Source organism: Diceros bicornis, chromosome 21 (assembly GCF_020826845.1).
Source record: "Diceros bicornis minor isolate mBicDic1 chromosome 21, mDicBic1.mat.cur, whole genome shotgun sequence".
In the NCBI taxonomy this organism is placed as follows: domain Eukaryota; kingdom Metazoa; phylum Chordata; class Mammalia; order Perissodactyla; family Rhinocerotidae; genus Diceros; species Diceros bicornis.
In genome coordinates, this window is record NC_080760.1 from 34,233,142 (window position 1) to 34,256,313 (window position 23,172).

At 42.3% G+C, this 23,172-nt stretch overlaps 1 protein-coding gene across 2 annotated transcripts in view; it reads right to left on the reverse strand.

The window, feature by feature from the left end:
* Nucleotides 1-23,172, reverse strand: part of EXT1 (exostosin glycosyltransferase 1) — a 276,461-nt gene that overhangs the window by 31,898 nt on the left and 221,391 nt on the right. For both annotated transcript variants that reach the window (XM_058564830.1, XM_058564831.1), the window contains 2 exons: nt 5,688-5,781; nt 3,688-3,795 (listed from right to left, as the gene is read on the reverse strand). In XM_058564830.1, coding sequence (XP_058420813.1) covers nt 3,688-3,795; nt 5,688-5,781 — 202 coding nt within the window. The remainder of the gene's footprint in view (nt 1-3,687; nt 3,796-5,687; nt 5,782-23,172) is intronic.

A 23,172-nucleotide genomic window follows, 5' to 3' on the forward strand; every position in this document is an offset into this window, starting at 1 on the left:
CTACACTCTCAGGAGAAATTCTTTGTGATTAGCAACTGCCCTTTTGTGCTCACCTCTTTCTGCATGCTTGCCTCCCTATGCGTAACTAACCAGACAGACATGGGGGCCCGGGCTGAAGCAGGAATGCTCTTTTAGCTGCTTTAATGGGAAAGTTACCCATGGCATTGTGACTGCATCTGAATTTCTACGGGAGGGGAAGAAGGTGTCAGCACATTTTTTGATTCAAGACTACTCTTAGGAGGAACAATGAAACTGCTTCACAGTAAGAAGAGAAGGACAAGCTCACTTGCTTTGGCAATGTCCTAAAGCAGATACTGAATCTGGGCCCCCAAGCGTGTATCTGGATGCCTGACACTGAAGAAGCATGGAGGCAACAGGAGAAGGAGAAATACTGGCAGGCAAACAGCCTGAAATCAGAGCTCAAGGTCAAATAGAAGTAAAATATCCTTGGAGAAGGTAGAGAAACCATTCATATCATGGACCCCTGAGAAGTCAAAGAAAATTTACCTTTATTTACTCACTGAGAAAATTACCTAGATTGCCAAAGAAAGACAAAAAAAAAATTATCCTACTCAATTTTCATAATCATGCCCTCTTCTAAATGTCAATGGCATTTTCTACGAGTCGTATAGGTTGACTTCACTGTTTTATCATGGTCACAAGAAACCATTTCATTAGAAAAATGCTGAAAGCTATCATCACTATGTGGTCTCCAGAAAATTGAGCAGGCTATGCTTATGAAAGGAGAAAGATAATATCATAGATTAACCTACCAATACATTCCTCTCTTTTATATAAGCCACATCTTGATGTTACTACATCAAGTGAAATATATTCTACCTGTTTGTGCATACGATGTAAGTGTCTGACAGTGCTCTGCAGAGTGCTCTGGAAGATAATTCCAATTGACTGAAAAGTTTTAATGGCATTTGGCTATTGGTTATTAATCTGCTTGTCCTGAGAGACAGGTGTGGGAAAGTGATACATTAATTCCAATTGGGCCGGATTGTTCAAAGTTGCAGAACTCAATGAAGTCTTAATAACAGGTCATGTATGGTAACAAAACTAATGGAATCTACCAAGATAGATATAGGAAAGCAACACTAAGCTCTCTTGGTGACATGGTGACAAGAATATATGCGAATAAAAACATCTGAGCCATTCTAAAACAGGAAATGAAAAACTGTAACATAACAAAAACATCTCCCAGGGCAGACATTTGGGCTCAGTGCCAGCTCTTTAAAACCATTGTCAACGACAGTGCAGTCGCTGTTCAATATGGAGGCAGCTGTGCAAAGACAGACAGCATATGAGAGGGGAAAATATCAGCAGGTTTGGGTGGGTGTGGAATGAAAAACAAAATCTTTAGAGTCGAGCCAAAAAGTTGCTTCAGAAGGTGAAATACCATCAGCTTTGGTGAAAGGATAGAAAATGGACTACCACAATCAAGCATCCTGGAATGCTCTCCATCTCAAAGACAAACTCCCAAGTTATTCACGTTAAATTCACAGGAACACTGGTATGTAGCTGGAGAAATGATGCCTCATGTTTTTTATTCCCAAATTTCCTTTAATGAACATGCATTATTTTTAAAAAATCATAAAAGGAAGGAAAAAGGCAACATGGAAAAGAACCATACATATCACTTTGTGTGGCCGTTCATGAGTAAATCTTTTAGGCACACACCACCTCTGCATGGAGAGGTCTGTGCTAGATCACGGATTTCTTTTTTGTTTCTGAGGTCCCAGGGGTTATGGAGATCACAGACCTGAGTACCAGACAGAAGGAATGTTTTGGGAGCTGTGTTCAGCTTGGCCTGCCTAATCCATACCGCTCTCAGTCACAGATATTCCACCTGTTACTTTAGAGAGAGTAGTGTTACTTCCCCAGTTAGCTAGCAGACTGGCCAGCAGCACAGAAGTAGAATCAACAACAGAGTTAGAAACTCAATTTTCTGGATATCAAAAAAACCAAGGACATTAAAAGTATTCTACAAATATCTGTGGCAGTTCAAGATAAAGTACACAATGCCATGAAAGAAAAGCATTAAAATATTCTATAATTTTAATACTGAGAACAGATTTGTGTTACCACAGTGGAAAGGGGATAGGGAGAGGATGAAAGGGGTAAAGGGGCACGTGTGTATGGTGATGGATGGCAACTAGACCTCTGCGGGAACACGATGTAGCCTATACAGAAACCGAAATATAATGATATAAAAAATATAATGATGTAGACATGATGTATATAATGTTATAAACCAATGTTACCTCAATAAAAAATAAATAAATAATATTAAAATATTCTATAATTTTAGAGAAAGGAGTATGACAGTTTATGTTGAACCTAAAACATTATTGCATCAAGTTGCTTTAGAAATCCTTAGTGACTGGCTATTGCCGCCCCCGGATTTCTCCGTTAAGTATCCCCCTACCCAGGCAGCCTTGAGAAGTTCAAACTTTTATTAGGCACCCTTGTCAAAGATTAGTTGACTGTACATACATGGATTTATTTCTGGGCTCTCTATTCCATTCCATTGGTCTATATGTCTGTCTTGATGCCAGTACCGTACTGTTTTGATGTCTGTAGCTTTGTAATATATTTTGAAATCAGGAAGTATGATGCCTCCAGCTTTGTTCTGTCTCAAGATTGATTATTCAGTGTCTTTTGTAGCTCCATATAAATTTTAGGATTGTTTAGAATTTCTGTTTCTATAAAAAATGCCAGTGGGATTTTGATAGGGATTGCATTGAATCTGTAGACAACTTTGGGTAATATGGACATTAAGTCTTAATTCTGCAATACACGACAACATGGATGAACCTTGAGGAGATTATGCTATGTGAAATAACCAGTCACAAAAAGACAAGCACTGCTTGTCTGATTCCACTTATACAAGGTATCTAAAATTGCCAAATTCACAGAACTAAAGAGTAGAATTGTGGTTGCCAGGGGCTGGGAGAATGGGAAAATGAGGACTTACTCAATGGGCATAAAGCTTCAGTTAAGCAAGATGAATAAGCCCTAGAGATCTGCTGTGCAACACTGTACCTATAGTCAACAGTAATGTATTGTACCCTTCAAAATTTAAGAGACTAGATCTCATGTTAAGTGTTCTTACTGCAATAAAATAAAACATTAAAAAAAAAGAAATCCAAATGGCCAAAAATACATTACAAAAACCATTTTTATTAGAGGCTGCTCTTTTACATATACATCTTAAAGATAAAAGTGGCTCAGCACCCAGACTAGACCCCATTTGAGCAATGATAATACTAATTATAAGAATCAAACCTAGAGAGCTTTCTCTGAAAATTAATCTGAAGGCAAAGACAGAAGGCAGGGAAAGGACTATGAAGTGGCAGGATGGTACAAAAACTCTCTGGTATCATTTCCAAAAATTCTGGATATTGAAGCGGGTGGATACACACCTCTTCTCACCATCAAAGCTCATGTTTCTTACCTGCAACTTCTCCTTTTCCAAATATATTCCCTGGACCTGGGCAGACTGTGTTGGAAAGTGAACAATGTCATATTAAATGACTTCATATTCACCACGACACAGGCAATTTTCTCCTGATAAAATTTCTTTTATAGAGCTGACCTTTTGGATTCATCTTCTTTGAAAGTTTGGACGGGGGCAGCAATAATCCACTGATCTGTTGAAGGCCACAGCCCCTTCCTTACCTGTAATAACAATCTCTCATCGCCTATGACGGCAGCTTGGTTCCAATTAATCACTTCAGAGAATGGCAACTCCCATCCATTGCTGAGCATCACAGGGACACAGGCAGCCTGTGCAAAGAAAGGGGACTTAATGAGCGTGAGAAAAGTGGCATCAGGAACTGTTCCAATCAGGGTGTTATCAGTACCAATTCAATTACTGGCATTTCTTATTCTGCATGGATCCTGGACTGCTTAGGCCAGAAAGAAAGTAAGCTTCTAGGAGTTAGCAAGTCCACGTGAAGATTGTATCCAGCCACTATATTTAATATTTGCAAGTCTTGCTCTAGAATGCTAAAACCCCATTTCTATTCTAGCATGTGGTTTCGCTGACCCTTACTCCCATGGAGATGATTGGCCTCATTGGACAAGTCTTACTGATGAAAGAAAATCATTCACCAACAAAATCCTAGTATAAAACCAATCTTGAAAATAAACGGTTTTTTCGATATGACTGTCTCAAGCCCACTTGCAACTGGTTTACCCCAATGTCATGAGCAACAATGAGAGCGGAATGGGGCTCGGCATTCCTGATAAAGCATTTTGTGGACTTAACCATTATGGATGTTCACCTTTCTCTTGCTGTGCAAATATCTGAACCAGAACTTTGTTCCCTTCAGTGTGGAGGGATCCCAACCACTGCCATACCAATTTACTACCTGCACAGTGATCTAACTGCCAAGAAACACCAGGCTAATGACAAAATTCTTTCCAAATAACTCATAATCCAAACCAGAGAACAATTTGCTCCATGCAACATCCCAAGAGGCCACAAAAACATTAGTGACAGTATGCTTTGCAGAACACACAAAGCACACTGGAAAAGACTTTTAAGAGAAGGAAGCTCTTCTGTCAGAGGACATGACAGAATGATGGACGTTAGGAAGCATTGCGACAAAAAGCACTGATTCGGGCAAGGTGCAGAGAACAGAGGAGGAAAGAACAGAGCAGCAAGGGGACAAGAAGTGGAGGAGGAAAGAGGTTGAGAGCCTGCTTTCTCAGGATCAAGGAAGGCTGGTTGCAACTTCCAGGTGGGAAATGTGAACATCTGTCTCAACAGGTGGAGGCATTTCTGCAGACTGAGGTTAACGAGTAGAGAGCCTCCCGCTCAGGCCCCGGAGCTGCAGCCAGAGACCTCTGAACTGCAGAGCCTCAGAATAGCTGGGCCAAGTGAGTAGCACTGCCCTGCTGGGCATCACACTCAGAATTTAGAGGAACTGGGTGAAGACTGAGAGGGGGGACAGGACAGACAATTTTGCTTTTGGGAAGTACCACCAATAAGCCATTTTCATTGCTCTTGAGACTGGCTTCCAGGAGAAGAACAGAGTCTCTGTGAGGAGGCCAGCTAGGCTGCCTGGCCGGCAATCAGATCTGACCTTGGTTTGCAAACATGTCCCTAAAGAACCCATCCTCCCTGGTGGTGAAACCATTTAATCTTATGCCCGAAGGCAGGGAGTAAATCTCAACCCTACACTTATAAAAAATGTTGCAGAGGGGGCCGGCCCTGTGGCTTAGCAGTTAAGTGCGTGCGCTCCACTACTGGTGGCCCGGGTTCGGATCCCGGGCATGCATGGACTCACTGCTTGTCGGGCCATGCTGAGGCGGCATCCCACATACAGCAACTAGAAGTTGTATGTCATGTGCAACTATGACATAGAACTATCTACTGGGGCTTTGGGGAGAAAAAAGGGAAAGAAAAAAAAAAAAAAAAGGAGGAAGATTGGCAATAGATGTTAGCTCAGGGCCAGTCTTTCTCAGCAAAAAGAGGAGGATTGGCATGGATGTTAGCTCAGGGCTGATCTTCCTCACACACACACACACAAAATGTTGCAGATTTTCTTGGGAAAACAGATTTCAGGTGTTCAAGGCAAACCATTCATTCTGTTTAGAAGCGCTAAGGTTAAACTCACCCAGTCTGACTTCAGTCCTCAGCCCTATTCTGGGGAGGTTTCAGGGTCTCTTACCTGCAGAGCCTCCAGGAACCTGAAGGACCCAAGCCTGCGACCACGAGGAACCAGACAGAAAGTGGCATTGTGCAGCATTTCCCGATAATCATACCTAGAAGGAGAGGAGGAGCCATCAGCAAACGAAGACCCATTAGGAATGGGGGATGACTGAACAGCTGTAGGTGTCCACTTGCATGAAATTACCCAGAGCAATTCAGGAAATACACCAGGCAGGGGTTTCTCACTTTTCCATTTTGGGGTGAGTGGTTGTTGCATGAAGGAGAACAAATGTGAACCTTCACGTTGGACAAAGCAATTGGGGTCTTTTGCAAACAGTACAGAAAAGACAAGTCTGATGGTCCCAGTACCAATTTGGCTGGCCCAGTCTTTGCATCCAAAATCAAATTTTTATGTCTTGATGAAATGTGTTTATCTCAAAAGCTTAAAAAAATCACTGCTAGTTATTCTTTTTAAATGTCACGTCATTCAGCAAAACTAAGACTGTTCTTGTTTCCCACTCCACAAAACCATGCTATTAAAACCTACTCAGGAAACCTCCATTACAAGCACAAAACAACATTTATTTTCTCCTTCATCCTGGAGTTTCTACACTTAACCAAGAACATTCAATTACCCTAGACAAATATTCCTGTATAAGAATGGTTGACATGACTTACAGGGGAAAGAGGAGGAGACACAGAAGGAGCTAGCCTAACAAATGGGGAAAGAGGACTAACAAGAGAAAAAATAATAATAAGGGATGTGGGAAACTGGGCTGCAGAAGAGATGACTGTTTCTTTTACTCAAATACCACTTAATGGTATTACATTGTTTTTGCACTTAAAAAAAGTGCAAAATAGAACATGAGTGTCACCAGTCTCTTTATGCTGGTGAAAGGCAGGAAGGATAACAAGTATTTCATTTTGTTTAGGCTGTCACTTTAAAAGTGTTTCCACAAACACATTCCTAAACACGCAGTTTCAAGTTCATTATGAGTTTAAGAAAACTTGGGAAAGAAGAAATGGCTCGTGTCCTGTGTAGGCCCAGATTCTCAGAGCTAAGATGAAATCGCTCTCATTTTCCAAGAGCTTCCGATGCACGGCAGACAGGTGTGACTTTGACGGTAGCATGTGTCACCAGCATTTTCTGACTCTAATAGTCTAATTTAATCACAGCCTGAAGGCATTGGATTCTTCTCTCCTCTTTTTGGGATACTGCTATATACATTTATATTTTTAAAGTCCACATCTATTTTTATATTCTCATACCAACTAGGCATATGGGAGTAAGCCAATTTTCAATTATAAACCCGTCATTAAGAAGAGACATCATGCAAAGGACCATTTGCTTAAACAAGCGTGTACAACTAATTTGCACAAGAAAAGGTCACCGTGAATGGATTAAGATTATCTCCATTGAGAGTAAAATAAAAACCCTTGCTGCATTAATTAAACTACAAAAGAGACTTCAAAGTAAAAAAGATTTTTAAGAGGGCTCAAATTTAGCGAAATAAAAAAATATTAAATTATGATGGTAATGGCTTCTCTTTTCCTCACCAAACACAGGGAAATAATTGACAAGTGTTTTCAAGTTCAACGGTTGATAATGTTTGAATCTCTACCTAATTAATGGAGAAGAGGGAAATATGTACACACACATACACAAATATATGTATAAAGTTTAAACTGAAATTTTTTAAATATAAAAAGGTCAAATATACTTCAGACTACAGCAAAGTTTAATAAATGCCCAGAATAGAAACCCCCGAGGGACTAGCACAGAAACATCCTCATCATTAGGCTGCTAAAAATGTAAAACCCTGTTAATGTACCGGATTGTAACAAGTTTCAAAGTTGGCAGTTGCAGAATTTACTTTAGGGAAGGAGTGGAAGGAGAGGAAAGGCGCAAAACTGATAGGAAAAATTCAAATGACGGTTATTCTAGGGTGTTGATTTTTAAGTGGTTGTACAGGAGTATTTGCTGAGGTAGTGAATAAAGCTTACACGATTGACGCTTGTGTTCATTCACAGACGAGGTAACAGGAGATTTGGGACACGCATTCTCACAAGAATCAGGAACCCCTGAGTAGCTGTGAGATTATGAACAAAACTCATGAGCTTTCTGGGCCTCAGTTTCCTTATCCACAAAATGAGCCAGTTGGGCTAGATGAGTAACGATTGTTTGAACATTCCATTATTCTTTACGTTATTATTATTTTTGTGTGTGTGTGAGGGAGATTGGCCATGAGCTGACATCCATTGCCAATCTTCTTCTTTTTGCTGAGGAAGATTGGCCCTGAGATAACATCTGTGCCCATCTTCCTCTATTTTATATATGGGACGCCATCACAGCATGGCTTGATGAGCGGTGTGCAGGTCCGTGCCCAGGATCTGAACCTGCGAACCCTTGGCCACCAAAGCGGGGCATGCGAACTTAACCACTACACCACCAGGCCAGTTCCTCCTTATGTTATTTTGTAGGTAAGAAAGAAGAATGTCCTTTGAGAATATCCCACTGCTCCAAAGGTTTCCATAACCACTGTATGTATGTGTGTATATATGTATACATAACCATCTGCTCATCTGTACACAATGTATGTTTAATATGTGTATTCATACAGACACATATAGAACATATACACGCATAACTTAAAACAATGATTTTCAGGTTTCTAACCCTGCTCAGCCCATGAACCAGCCTCTCTTTTGGGCTCTAGTGACAGTGAGCCTAGGAATTACTAGCGTGTTATAACTGAAGGAATAATGATGCCCTGCAAGGGGGACAGACAATCTTTCTAGTTGAGCCTTATATGTGTTTGGTACCCTGCCACTGAGCCCTTCTACGGACCCACCTCTCCATTTTGATGTTCTCACACACCTCACATCTACTTCCTTCCAAATGCTTAAACTCACTCACTTATTCAGTCATTCTTTCAAGAAATTCTATGTTCCAGGCACTGTTCTAGTCCTGCAGATGTTGTACAGGAAAGATCTTTCCCTAGTTGCCAGACCTACCCAGGAATCATCTGATAACTAGAAAAGGCTGATGAGAACTTAAGGTGTAAAATCTCCTGGGGGTATCTGCATTACAAAGTACACTATGGAAGGCTGGCCTTCCAGAATGGCACCACAAGGAACTCTGTGGACACTCTCCCCAGCAAACCAACAAGTTAACTGGTCAAAATTATAAAAACATCCATTTAAAGTTTCTGGAAATTGTCCTAAGGGCATAATGACAAATGGGAAAACATTTGTTCAAGAAAATCTACCAAATCTCAGCAAGAATATTGAGAGCATTTGAGCCATGACACCTACAGCTCTGCCTTATAGAAGCTCAATCCCAGGTGAGTACAGTCAAGAAGACTGGGCCCCCTCTCCCCTCAGCTCCCATCAAGAAAGTGAAAAGATAACCCATAGAAAGGAGAGAACATTTGCAAATCATAAATCTGATAAGGGACTTTTAAATCTGATAAGAATATGTAAAGAACCCTTATGACTCAACAATCAAAAGACAAACAATCCAATTTAAAAACAGGCAACGGATTTGAATAGATATTGTCCCAAAGAAAATATATAAAGTGCCAATAAGCACAGGAAAAGATCCTCAACATCAATAGTCATTAGGGAAATGCACATCAAAACCAGGAGATATCACTTTACACCTACTAGCATGGCTATAACCAAAAGGACAGATGATAACAGGCATCGATGAAGCTGCAGATAAATGGGAATCCTCATATATTGCTGGTGGGAAGGTAAAATGGTGCAGCCACATTGGAAAATAGTTTGGCAGTTTCTTCTAAAACTACAAATGGGTTTAGCACATGACCCAGCAATGCACTCTTGGGCATTTATCCCAGAGAAACGAAAACTTATTTTCACGCAGAAACTTGTCCATGAATGTTCATAGCAGTTTTTTCCTTAATAGCCCCAAACTGGAAACTGTCCAAACGTCCTTCAATGGGTGAATGATTCAACAAATGGTGGTACATCTACAGCCTCGAATACTTTTCAGCAATAAAATGAAATTAACTATTGATACACACAACATCTTCAGGGAAATTATGCTAAGTGAAAAAGCCAATCTCAAAAGAATATATACTGCATTATTCCCTTTATATAGCATTCATGAAACAACATAACTATTGGGATGGGGAACAGATTAGTGGTTAGGGATGGGGGAGAAAGATAGGGAAATGACAGGTCAAGTAAGGGGGGCAATCATTTTAAAGGGACTAATTCTCCCCTATATTACTTAAGTTTAGAAATGTAAATTACATCAAAATCATAAACTTCTTAAAAATAGATAATTAACACATGATATCCTAAGCAAGAAGGTAAGCAGATGAGGGAGGCAACCAACCTCAGAGAACTCTGACCTTTAATTAATAAGTGGTTTTGTTACCCTTTTCAGATGGGTATTAAGTTCCCCATTGTATAGGTGATGACACAGAAGGTAGAACAGTTTTCATAAACGACTACAAAGAGAAATGCAATAAAAATGACATGACCCTGAATTTAACCTAGAAATCAGTAGCACTCTACAGGCTTAATAATCTTCTCCTTAAAGGTGTATTGAATAATGTATGGGCTACACCCCATTTAAAATGGGTCATGTAATAACGCATAATTGAAGTCCTTCCCCTCCACATGAAACACATTTCTGCTGGCAGTGATTCAGTGCAACCAAGGAAGAGGGGGGCAGTGTGGCATAGTGCAGGGGTCCTCAAAGTGTGTTCTTCCAACCAGTAGCATCATCTGCATCATCTGGGAACTTGGTAGAAATGGGAATTCTCAGCCTCACCCAGGCCTGCTGAATCAGAAACTCTGGGGAAAAGGCCCAGAATCCTGCGTTTTAACGAGCCCTCCTGGTAATTATGATGCACCCTAAATTTTGAGAACCATTGGCATGGTAATTAAGAGCTTAGTAATTAAGACCTTAGCGGTTAAGCAGCTTTAGACACAGCCAAACCTGGGTTTGAATTTCAGCTTTGCTATTTACAACCTGAGTGATCTGGGAAAGTTATTTAATTTGTCTAAATCTTAGTTTCCTGGTTGGCAAATGGGGAAATACTTCCACTGTGAGGATTAAGTGATACAATTTAACTAAAGCATGGGTACATTACAAGCAATCCATAAATAGTAGCTATTATCATTATGGTGAAAGGGAAGCAACAGAATAAAATGGAAAAGACAGCCAACTTGAAGTTAGAAAACCTAGGTTGAGGAATTTGGGTTCTGGATCTACCACTTTCTGTGTGATCCTGTGCAAATTGTTTAACTTTGTGCCTCAAAGTTGTGAAGATCAAATGAGATCATGTACATGCAGCATAAGCTGCAATGCACAATGCAATTGCAAATTATTGTTGTAAATTATATCAGGATGAGAAGAATAAAAACAATTTTTAAAAAGTAACAATAAAAAAAGAGAACAGATTCCCAAAGACAGAGCCAGGGAGAAATGCGAAGCAGACTCGTTAGAACAAAATGAACACAGAAGCTGTGAATCACAACGGAACAGCAGCTTCTAATTGAAAGGCTTTTGCCTTATTATCAAAAGCTACCCAGACAAGGATGCTGCTGGTGCAGTGTGCCCACAGGTCCCCCTGTGGTTCCCACAATTCCTCGGCGGCACACACATTTGCCACGTGAGCTGTGTTTTGCTAATCAAAAAGGATAGGGAAGAAGCAAGTGATCCAGCCTCTCATCTCTGTAGCCAAACAATTCTAGTCTTCCCATGATGTTGTTACAGTTTGTCTTAAGAATTTACTTATAAAGTAACTTAACATCTACAGCTGTTCCCTCCAGCCCCCATCCTTCTAAGTACTTAATCTTTGCTTACACCCAGGTTTGAATCACAACCCTGAAGAAAAAAAGAGAGAAAACAAAAACAACATATGACTGTTATAGTTCCATAAAGTGCACTGGGATAAGAGAAATAAAATTAACATCCTTGAGCATCTCCTCTGTGCTTTTTGTCATTCATTCAACAAACATTAGTTGAATGACTAACATGTGCAAGGTACTATTCAAGGAAATGACAGTCCAGTGAAAAGGTAGATGTGTTGTCAAATTATTCTTATTATTAAGTGATGGAAACGGTAGGATGGAGGCATGAGGTGGGAGTTATGCAGAGAAGAGAAACAACGGCCACTACTTGGCTTTGGTGGGGAGAGTGAGAAGCAGGGATTTCTCCTGGAGAGAGAAGGACTCTGAGCTAAGCATTAAAGGAGAAGCAAGAATCAGCCTAGTAAAGGGTTAAGAGGAAGCAATGCGCATTTCTGGAAGTAGAGACAGCACAGCAGGAACAAAGGCACCATGGTGAGAGAAATCACCCACAGTTTGGGGAGGGGGAGGCAGGGAGGAGGTTGGGGTCCCACTGGGAAGATGTTGTGTGACATCTCCTGGAGCTCAGACAGCATCCTGTGCGGGCGGTCATGAGTCACTGAAGGGCTCAAGCAGAAGAATGACGTGTTCCCCATGGAATCCTCAGGACTTGATATAACCCAACTTCACAGGCGAGCACGAAGTTCAGAGAGTCCAATAACCTTGCCAATGTAGGTCATGGCTATGGAGTCATCTGGGCTCGAACTGCAGGCTTTCTGATTCCAAACAGCCTTTGCTTTCCACTACATCATGCTGCGTCCTCGGTCAGCCCACACAAATGCCACGTCTGCGAATAATATTTCTTATGGAGGGAAGTCCTAAGCAGTTCATCTAGTTTCAAGCACTGGTGACAAATGGTACCATTTATAAGGATGCTCCCTCCTACTCAAAACTCTGCCCCATGTCACACCGGGAGTTCAGTCCAAGATGGTGCTCCATTATTTACTAACCGTGTTGCCTTAGACCCTTTCTTGGCCTTTACAGATTTAACACTTAAAATTTCAGTTATTTTTGAGAAAACCCAAAAGTGCATAATGTAATATGAAATTGGCTCAAGGCAGAGCTTTGAACTGTGAAACATGAGTGGGAGCCAATCTTTTAGTTGGAAAATGGTTCCAGCTGGCCACCGGGCTATGTCTATTTGTGGTCTTATAAGCATATGTATGGAAAAGTATGGGCCCCTATGGTCTCTGAGAATTCACAGGACTCACGAAGCCTCAGTTTCTTCACGCCACCTGCTCATACAGTCTTTGTGCACACAAATGAGCTATGATACGTTCCAGTGTCACGTAAATGCAGAGGAGCTACACCAGCATGCAGCGCTGGGCTCTGGGCATGGCTGACCAGATTGGCCGTGGCCTTGGGGACACTCAGTGCCCCCTAGCAGGAAGATCCTTGCTCTTTGGAGGTGGTGCGATTCCTTAAGCAGGCGATTCTTTGCCTTGAGCACTGCTTGCTGCTAGAACCTCTGGGGCACCCAGTCACGCCAAGGATTAGGAATTTATTTCTTTGTGATGCTCCTCAGAATGACACTGCCGAGCCCACGCTGTCCGTTGCAGAAAGCAATGCTCGGCTACAATCAGGAATAGGTATTTACATTCACCCTTTCACACTTCTTGGCTTTCCACACAAGACCATCTCCTTTTATGCCCATTTAAAATCCATTTCAGTGTAGGGAAGGGAGGGAGGTAACATTTCGTGGGCTCTGGCTGGGGCGTGAGGCCCCAAGGGAGGCCCTGACTCTTGCACACACATTATTTCATTGAAGTCTCAGTCACACCGGGACGTGGATACCGTTCTCCCGTCTTTTCACAGGGAAGGAAAGAGAGTCAGAAAGATACTTGGAATCAAACATCCCGTCTGAACACACTGGATCATAATCCCATATGGTGTCTAAACTCCCCCACCCCACCGCTATGCTACACATCTACTGACAGCTCAGAACTTTAAACCTGGACCAGGTGGCAATCACCACCTGCATATTAATGAATACAACATGTACCACGTGCATCTCACACTTCCAAAGGGGTAAAAGACCATCCCGGTTCTCGCTCATTAAATAGCAGCTCCACAGCTAATATGTAAAAGAGGGTGATAAAAATAGGACAGCCACTAATGATAATTATAATACTGACAAGCCCCCCACTGATTACATGTTTCCTGTGGCTGGGGAACAATCTGTGCACATTGTTGCACTTCATCTCTACAAGCACACCTGAAATGGCCCCATTTTATAGATGATGAAGTAGGGGACCCAAGGTTTTGTGGGGCTTGTACACCGAGGGCAGGATCCACAATATGCTCCGCTGTCTCTCGGAGCTGCCTAGAAGGAAGGAGTAACACGGGCCAGCAAAGGTGAAAACGGAAGATTTTTAATACATTGTGGCAGGTGACATTAATCTCAGGAAGCTGTCTGAAGGAGGTGAGGTTTGGAGCACCAGCTTTCGTGCTCAGCAATACCAAATTTCAAACTGCTCTGAGATAAATGCAATTCTAGGACATGTGGGTCTAAATTCCCAGGTTAGACTAAAGCATGTCTGACAATGCTAAATAAAGGGCCACCTGGGTACAGGGGGAAAGAAAAGGGGTTGACAGTAAAAGAGCCAGCAGCAATGATGACCTCAGATGGATAAATGGGTCCAGAAGAGGTACACCAAGGTCTTGGCTGCAGGAGCTAAATGTTCGTGACAGGCCCAAGGGCAACTGGGAAGCCCAAGGTCATTATCCTTGCACCAGGTTCGGCACCAAGAAGACTGGCCAAGCGGAGCAGGGCCAGGAAGTGTGGACTGAAGCTGAGAAGACCAGCACAGGGGCCAGCAGGAAAGAGCATCTATCCTCGATGGCAGCTTCTCCTCAGGGACAGGCCGAGTCCCAGGGAGCAGGCTGTGGCCTCCCTCAACACCCTTCTTCCTTCCTCTGCATGAAAAGTGCTCAGTGTCCACTGGTTTGCATTTAGGTGTATGGGGGCTGTGAAAGCAACAGGGAGATAACGAAGAGAGGCAAGCCCCGCATGACAACAATCCCTATTGAGTTCATGTCCAGCTCTCGATTACGCCAGGTCTTCCTAGGATGATTTTCACTCCTTTATTTAGGCTGAGCCCAACTTAGAGAATGGAAAATACTTTTATTTTTTTTTGTCTTCCTTTTGTACATTTTCTAACCTTTCTTCTCTGTCTTTATTTCTAATGACCTGGTAGCTTGTTAAAAGTTTCATCTTCTCTCTGAACACGAATGAGGGTGGGAAATTTGTTTCACCAGCCTTGATAAATAGCATTATTTGCAAAACAAGTTGAACATAGGCAAAGTGCTATTCAAACTGAACCTTCTCCTGGCTTTCCTCCATGTCTGAGCTGAAAAAAAAAAACTGTAGAACCGCCTCCTGGCTTCTGTAATGATAAACACTGCATTGGTCCAAAGGCAATGACTCCCCATCCCCCAAAGAAAACTGGGGTCAACCCAATGTTCTGACCACTTTCCTGCTTGAGCCAAGACATTCTTTCCTGCCCAGCCAGCCTTGGTCAGCCCTGGGATTAGGGGGATGTTTGGAATTCCTGCTGGGCTCTTCTCGTCATCCAAGTAGGCACTGCACAGGGGCTGTCTGGTGGCGAGTCTGACATGCCCTGCATTCTTTGTCAGTGCTTAAGCCTTTCGTCTGGTCCTTGCACTTAAGTGATTATGAAATACCTTGGGAATCCAATTACAGTTAATGAAATGGCTGGTTCAGCTAACCTCACCTTCCCATTGCCTCTCCTATTTTCGCCATTCTTGGGGTCTACCTTCTGACTTTGACAACCAGGACCAGCTCACTCTTCGACCTTTTGCACCAAACAAGCAAATGAGACCACAGAACTCGGCGTAAGCGGAGCTGGTGCATCCTCAAGAAATTATAGGACAGCAACATATTATGAAAGCTGCATGAAGCTAGTTGTCTATGGAAAGTTTAACCTTTCCCATCTGGGTATGTGAATGTATAAATGTATAGGTGCATATGCGTGTTCACGGGACATAAAAATTTGTGTTATGGTTAATGATCTGTGGCCACATACTGTTGATTTACCAGGTCGCCCTTCCATGAAGGTTTGGTCACTGGAGATTGGGAAGGCCCATAAGTCTAGATTCTGCCATTTCCTTTGAGAGAAGCACAACAGTGCCCTGGGGGAGAGTCTGTGAAGCTCTGAGTCACCTCTCCCTCCTCCTCCAGCCAGGTCTGCTCAGCATAGTTCCCCTTAAGAAGCAGCTAAAGAGCAAGCCAACTGCTAGATGGCCTCATTTGGAGAAGAAGCTGTGGGACAGAGAGAAAATCTAAGCATCTGATAGGGGAGAGGTAGACCAGGTGGCCCTTAAGATGCCTCCATGCCCTGATATCTGCTCACTGGACAAAGGAATACTGAGCAGCAACTGTGGGCCAGGTAGCACACTGCACATTGAGGAAACCAAGATGCAAAAGCCTAAGGGTTCTTAGAATTCCATGGGAACCAGAGTCTCTGCCTGCAACCTCTTTCCTGTATCTCCTTAATTTTAGTCCTCCTTTGGGTCTCTACATGAGCAGAGCAACAAGAAGCATACTCTGGATCATGTTAGTTTCAGGCCAGAATAGGTTCAATCTTATAGGTTCAATCCATTGATTGAATGTAGAGCAACCAAAGATACCTTTAAAATGTTCACTCCCAGGCTGAAAACCCTCCAATGGCTCCTCATGGAACTTAGAATAATATTCACACCCCTTGCCCTGGCCTCTGCCCACCGCTCAGACTGCCCCTCTCCTCACTCACCATCTACAGCTATACTGTCCTACTTTCGGTTTCTCGACACACCACACTCATTACCATCTCCTGGATTTGTACTCACTATGCCCTCTGCCTGGAACATTCTTCTCCCAGATCTACCTCTAGATATAAATCAGCATTCAGACAGTCCCTCCTCAGAGAGGCCCTCACAGACCAGCCTGTGTTTCTGTCCCATTGCTCTGTTTCATCTCTGCCCTAGGATTTACTACTGTCTGAATTCACACATATATTTATTTTACTGGCTTACTCTCTTTCTTCCTAAATATAATGTGTACTCCATGAGAGCAGGAGCTTACCCATTTTTATTTACTGAGACCCCCCGCCCTTGGACCTATGCCTGGACCATAGTAGCCTTTTAAGAAATATTTGTTGAATGAATGTCAGATCTCCTTCTCATTCCTCAAGGAATAATTCCTATGAGGTCATAAAGTATCCAAGTTGCTGACCACGTTCACAAGGATAATTCATAGGACAAATTTCTAAAAAAATATAGAGAAGCTCCTTTTCATTTTCTTATTTCTCTGGTTAATGTTAAGATCCGTCCTCTTCTCCAAACGCCATCTGCTATGAAAGCAAGATCCCACTAAATATGTCTTTAGAAAAAAAATTTTTTTAAGAATGTCTTTAAGAGATGTCTATGTAGAGTGAAAGAATGAAACCTGCACAAAATAATATCTAGAAAATACAGTTTCTGGTCCTGACTTTGTCATTACCGTTTGATTTAAGCAGGGCACTTCGGTTCTGAATCCACGCTCATTCATAAAATGGGACAATCATACTAGTCTTGCCCATCTAACAAGGTCTACTGAGGATCTGACAAGACAGTGTACATGAAAGCATTATGCAAACTAAAGCACTTACGACTATTAGGCAGGACGAGGCAAGCATTTTCTTGGAATGGTCTGTGTACAGATGAAGCATAATATGGAGGATGTCAAAGGCCTGGCATTGTTTTTCTCTTTTTTGAGACCCAAATTGTTATGGTCTATACCCCAAATCCATTCACTGCTTCAGAAGTACAGATCATTTTCCAAAAGAAGCATCTGGAAGAGCTAATTTTACCAAAGCAATGATTAAACACACACAATCCTGTGGGGCTGAAAGGCCGGCCACGATTCCCAGTTTTCCGCTGTGTTAGTTTTCAGCTATTAACCAACCAATCGGTCTGTTTTCCGGGTATGAATTTGTAATGAAGATGGCTCAGAACTCTTGGCTGCAGGGCCCTTAAAGAGAGAGCAATTCTTTCTCATGGAACGTCTTGTTGCTTGGTTTCCATTAAGGTATCTTGGCTTTTAAATAAACTGTCAAGTAAAACTTGGCATCAAAACAGAAAGTGAGCAACTTCCTTTGTAGAGGAGCTGACAGCTCAGCTGTGTGTCAGATAGATAGCTGCTAAGAGTCGGCTCCAAAGGCGATTGCATCCTCTCTGGAAGGGAGCCGGTCCCACAAAGGGCCTTCCTTGGGATTAAGTCTCAGCAAAATGTAGGGATGATCTTTATGGAAAGTTAACCCAGCAATGTCGATCAACCATATCCCTCTCCACGAGTGCTGGTTTTGGAATTATAAAAGTTTTGGAGGTGCGAAAACATAATTGGAAAACTTTTTTTCCCTGCTTAAAGGGCTAATTGATTTCACAGGTGTTTAATTATCATTTGCTGTGAGATAATACCTTGTAGTGCCATAAAAAATGGATTTAATTTTCGAGTGCTTGCAAAACCATTGCCAAAGCCAAGTTAGAGCTAAAGCTAGATAATTATTCTATAAATCAAACACACTGCCTCCTTTCTTTGAAATTTTTAATACTTGGATAATGATATCTGACAACCTTGAAACTAACATGAAAAAGACTTTCCGGCCAAGTGCCAAAAGGCAGCCATTGGAGCATTTCAGGCAGTTTGGTTCATTAACGGTGACTCAGGCAGCCTCAGGATCCCGTCTGTGGGCTTCCAAAACATGCCAAGGGTAAGGGCATTGGTGTGTGTCGAGACACAGTATTCTCTACCAAGATCAAATGGTCACGCATCTAAAAGGTCCAAGGAACAACAGAAATGAAACCTAAACCACCCCTAGCACAAAAACCGCCTGAAAACAACTGTAACTCTCCAAGCCCAAACTAAGAGGCCTGGAATGTGGAAAGTGGAGGTTTTTCAACTTGATCCACGAATCCTTTCCTATCATATGCTTAAGGCACAACACTTGCACTTTCTGTAATAACAAGGGAGAGAAATCATGAAATCAAAAAAATGTTAACAGCTGGAAGGCACCACAAAGATCGACCAGTCCAAACACCCCAGGTGAAAAAAACCAAAGCCAGGAGAGGTCAAGTAACTTGCCCAAGATACCACCACCAGGGGCAGAAGCGAGATGAAAAGGATAGTTCTGAGCAAGCAGAGAAAGGAAGAGACAGCTTGAAAATAGATTTGGAGTTCCATTCTCATCCAAAATCTAAAAATAAAAGAAGGAATTTTTTAAAAGGCAAAAAAAAAAAAAATGAAGTTTTATTCTGTAGGAGGAGTGCCTATTTCTTCAACAGAGCCCAGTTTCTGTGGAAGTGCTTAAGCTGCCTTAAATAACCATATGGGGGTTTTAGTTGTTGCCACGTTTCATATTTTTTTTCCTCCAACTTTTATTCAGAAGCTGCTGAAGTCATAACATGGGGTTCCATTAGATTAAGTATGCCTAAATTATTTAAGAAAGCAGGGCAATCTGGCTGGGCACACACACTGTCAGCATTATTTAACGCCTGTGTACAGAGCGTGCACACCCTCCAAGTCACTGTATGACGTGGATTTTCAGGCAGTTTAAGTTGGCCTTTATGGTACTGATTGAGGTATTATAAGGCAAGATGCAGTATAACTGGTGCCATTCCTGGACACTACGTTTGGGTCCTCATAGTAAAAGTCTGAGCTGAAGGCATGTGGGCAGAAAGGGCAGAGGAAAATGTGGGTCCCAGTACAGGCTGAAAGGGATAGGCTCGGGAAGCATTCATAGGGACTGGCTTGGGATTGCAATGGCAACTCCTGAAAGCAATAAAAATGATGATAATCATCACAGCTTACATTTACTGTGAGCTTATCACATGCCCAACCCTCTGCAAAGCACTTTATGTTTGTTTGGCCATTTGATCTTCCAACAACCCTATGACGTGGATAATATTATGTCTCCTACTTTATAGAAGAGGAAATTGAGGATTATACCTAATTTGTCTAAATTCACTTAAAAAGCAGGCAGGTAGGATTTGAACTCAGGCATTCTGACTATAGGGCCCAAATTATTACACAGTATACACACTGCCTCCCTTCTATAATGCTTCTTGGAGATGTCCCATGGACTAGCTAAGTGAGCTCTGTCTTGAGGGACATCATGAGAACCACTATGGAAGCTACTGGACTGATTATGGTTTTCTAGCCAGAGATACATCTGGCACCTCATGAGGTCTTTTATCTGGCTCTGAATTAGAGACGATATCCTTCCCGAGGCCAGCGCCCATCTAAAGTGTTATTCCCAGGTCTTGGGGAGCAGGTAGAGCAGGTGAGAAACAAATGGCTGTTCATTTGCTATATTTCAACCCAGACAGGACCACTTTTGGAACATAGAAACCTCGAGACTTCTTCCTAAGGATATATAAATTTTACTTTCCCAATCCTTTGTGGGCCTTTGGTACCAAGACCCACTACATGCCTTTGAGTTACCTAGTAAGCTTGTGTGGAGCCCCTGCTCTGTGTGCCACATGAGCAGGACATGGAAGAAACATAACATAAATACCGTAAGTGACACTGACATTTCATTCATTCACTCACTCATTCATCCATCTACCAATAATACTTATTGCGAACCTACTAAGAACCAGGCATGCTATTGTCACGAGCAGGGAATACACGGTGAGCAAAAACCCTCCTCCTCCATCTCCTCCTCCTCCTCATGTTTCTTTACCCATGGAATTTACAGTCTTGTTTAGGAGACTGATACTAAATAATTAACCATAATAAAATCAACAGCTGTGGTGAGCGTTCCAAGGAGAGACTAATGGTTCTATGAGAGCACACGGAAGAGGAATTTGACCTAGTCAGGAGGAGGGGATTAGCTGAGACCTGAAGGATACCTAAGAGTCAAGCAGCACTGGGCGTGGAGATGAAGTATTAAGAGTCGTGTTGACAGCAAACTGTCAAAGGCCATCAAGAAATTGAGAACGCATTTGGACGAGCAAAATACACATACTACAACTAGTCATCTCAACAAGTCAAAAACATCTTGCTGTGATGTAGAATAAACCCATAGGATGTTATGTAAAACAAAGGTGGGGGCTTCTCACTGCCTGGAAGAATGAGTGTGATGAAAGGCTGGATGTCTGGACGGATAAGCACTTTCTGACAAACACGCTGATCGTATGACAGCATTCTAGATTCCACACACCTGCTAAGCAAGAGCTCAGGGGCGGCAGACGTTGACCCATGTTACAGAAGGGAAAGCCGTGGCAGAAAAGAGCCTTAACAGCTAGATTCGAGTTAGCGGAAGATACTGAGGATTGCTCCTGTTCATTTTACCTGCTCTTCCCCGCCGGGACCTGCCAACCCACCTTTTCCAGCATTTATTTTAGAGCCCCTTTTCCTGTTGCCACAAAATTCTACAGGCTCTGTAGAGATGGTGCTGAGTCCCTAAATAATCATATTTTCACTGTAATTAAAAGCCAAATTCCCCAACTCCCTAAATGCTGTGAGCAGCCTGAATGCCTGTATTTTGCCCTAACATTGAGCATCTCTGGGGTGAAGGGAAATCATGAGAACAAAGACTGAAATGACTTAATTGCAGACAGAGGCAGCCTTACAGTGCAGTAGAAGTTGACAGAGAGGAAAGGGAAGCGAGAACTTCTGTTGGGATGGCCCCTGGCTCCTGCCCATCCTCAAGTACTGACCACGGTGGGGTCTGGCCCAGGTCCCACTGGCTGGGAGAAGCCCTGTGAAGGTATCTTTCTGCCACAGTGATGAGTCTTTCTCGCTGACTTGACTAGTCCTTAAGATAAGAGGGGTGAAAGGGGGAATTTCAGTCATTAAGGCATTAGTTTGGATTGGAGCCAGGAACAAACGAAAAGTCGCAGGTGGGGTTCACCCGAGACACTGTTTTTATCCATCTGCTTCCTAGACTAATCCAGAGATCACAGGAGCTACCCACCAAACCTCCCACCCTGCAAAGCAAAGATCATATTATGAGACCAGACCTGAAACAACCACTGCCACCTGTATCTTTAAGGCTGTTAATCCCTTAGAAAAAATATTGGAAAAAAAAGTTGTGGGGGGATAATATTTATGTATATTTAAACATCACAAAATATAGTTTTCATTCTTTAAATCAAAGTCCTTCCTAGAATAAGAAAACTGATGTAAGAGTCCAAGGAAAGGATTAATAGAATATATAAAATGACACCTTCACATGCAGAAATAAGAAGGATAATAGTAAAGCAACCACTACAGTTTACAGCGCACTCATATGCTAAGCACTGTTCTAATTGGTTTACACGGACTATAGCAATCGAAGCGTCACGATCTGAGGTTAGTATTGTTATCCCCATTTTGCAATTGGACCTGGAGGCTGACAGAAGTCCAAAAATCTGGCCAGAGTTATACAGCCAGCAAAGAACAATTGGAATCCAAACATGGTTTGTCTTAACCTGAAGTCTGAGAACCTGCCGGACTCCACTAGCGTTTTCTACTGGCAGTTTCTGATGTCTTAAGAAGAAAGAGGCAGAGGTGACATCTTTCAAGGTTTTGGGCACTGAAAATATTTTGGTGCTCATTCCAATGGGTACTTCAAATAAAGTACTACTAACCTTCACATACAGAATTTACATGGATGCAGCCATTGAAATGGCTTACTTCTAGGTTGTTCTGATTGCTGCATTCTGGATAAGTTAATGCATTCACTGTCTGGCTTTCTCGCTCTTTCTTTCTCTCTCTCATCTCCATTCTGACAGGGTGCTAGGCACAGGCTCAGTTGTCTGAAATCATCCAGAACAAAGAAAAACCAAACCAAGCTGCATGTCCTTCAGTTCTCCTGTGAAATCCTCTAGTCGTAAATAACCCAGTGATCAAACATATAGGCACAAAACCCAGCTACTTTTTCCCCTTCGGAGGCTGAGTGGAGACTGTGGAATAACAGTGAAGAAGAATAAGTTAGCAACTACTTAATTTTTTAGAACAAGGGGGAAAAAACCTATAATTGAGAGTGAGTGGCCTTAAAACTTAAACCGAATTAAAGATGGTTTCATGTTCTTCTCGCTACTTCTGACATGGAAATTTGGAGGGGCCGGTGTGAGGGGAGATTCTTTGGGGTGGATGTGTTAGATGAGTCCTTGCAAGGTAGCCAAAGTTAAAGCCATAAAATACATGAATCCACGATCAGACAACTGCATCCCAACTCAACAGCGGCAGCAAAGCAGCAGGATGTCAGAAGAGCTACCCACTCAGCCCTCAGACCACAGACCTGCTGGGCATGCTTTACTATGTCTACTTACAAGCTAATTCATAATTTACACAAGGTATCCAGGCATGGGAGCTAAGACATAAAACATTTATTGACAAAGGGACTGGCTTGTCATTTTAAAATAATTATGTTTCTTTAAGCAAACTGGGAAATTCCACCTTCTCCAATTTCCTTATTGAGCCTTAAAGGCAATTTCAGTGCTGATTTTGTACATGCAAGGAGACTCCATTTTCTCCCAGAAGCTTTTATCTTATGAACCCAAGATCCCTAAAGGAAGACTGAAAAATGCTGTGATGCCCACATCTCCTTGCGATATCTTTTGCAGAGAAGGGATTCCCTAAATGCTGCAAATTT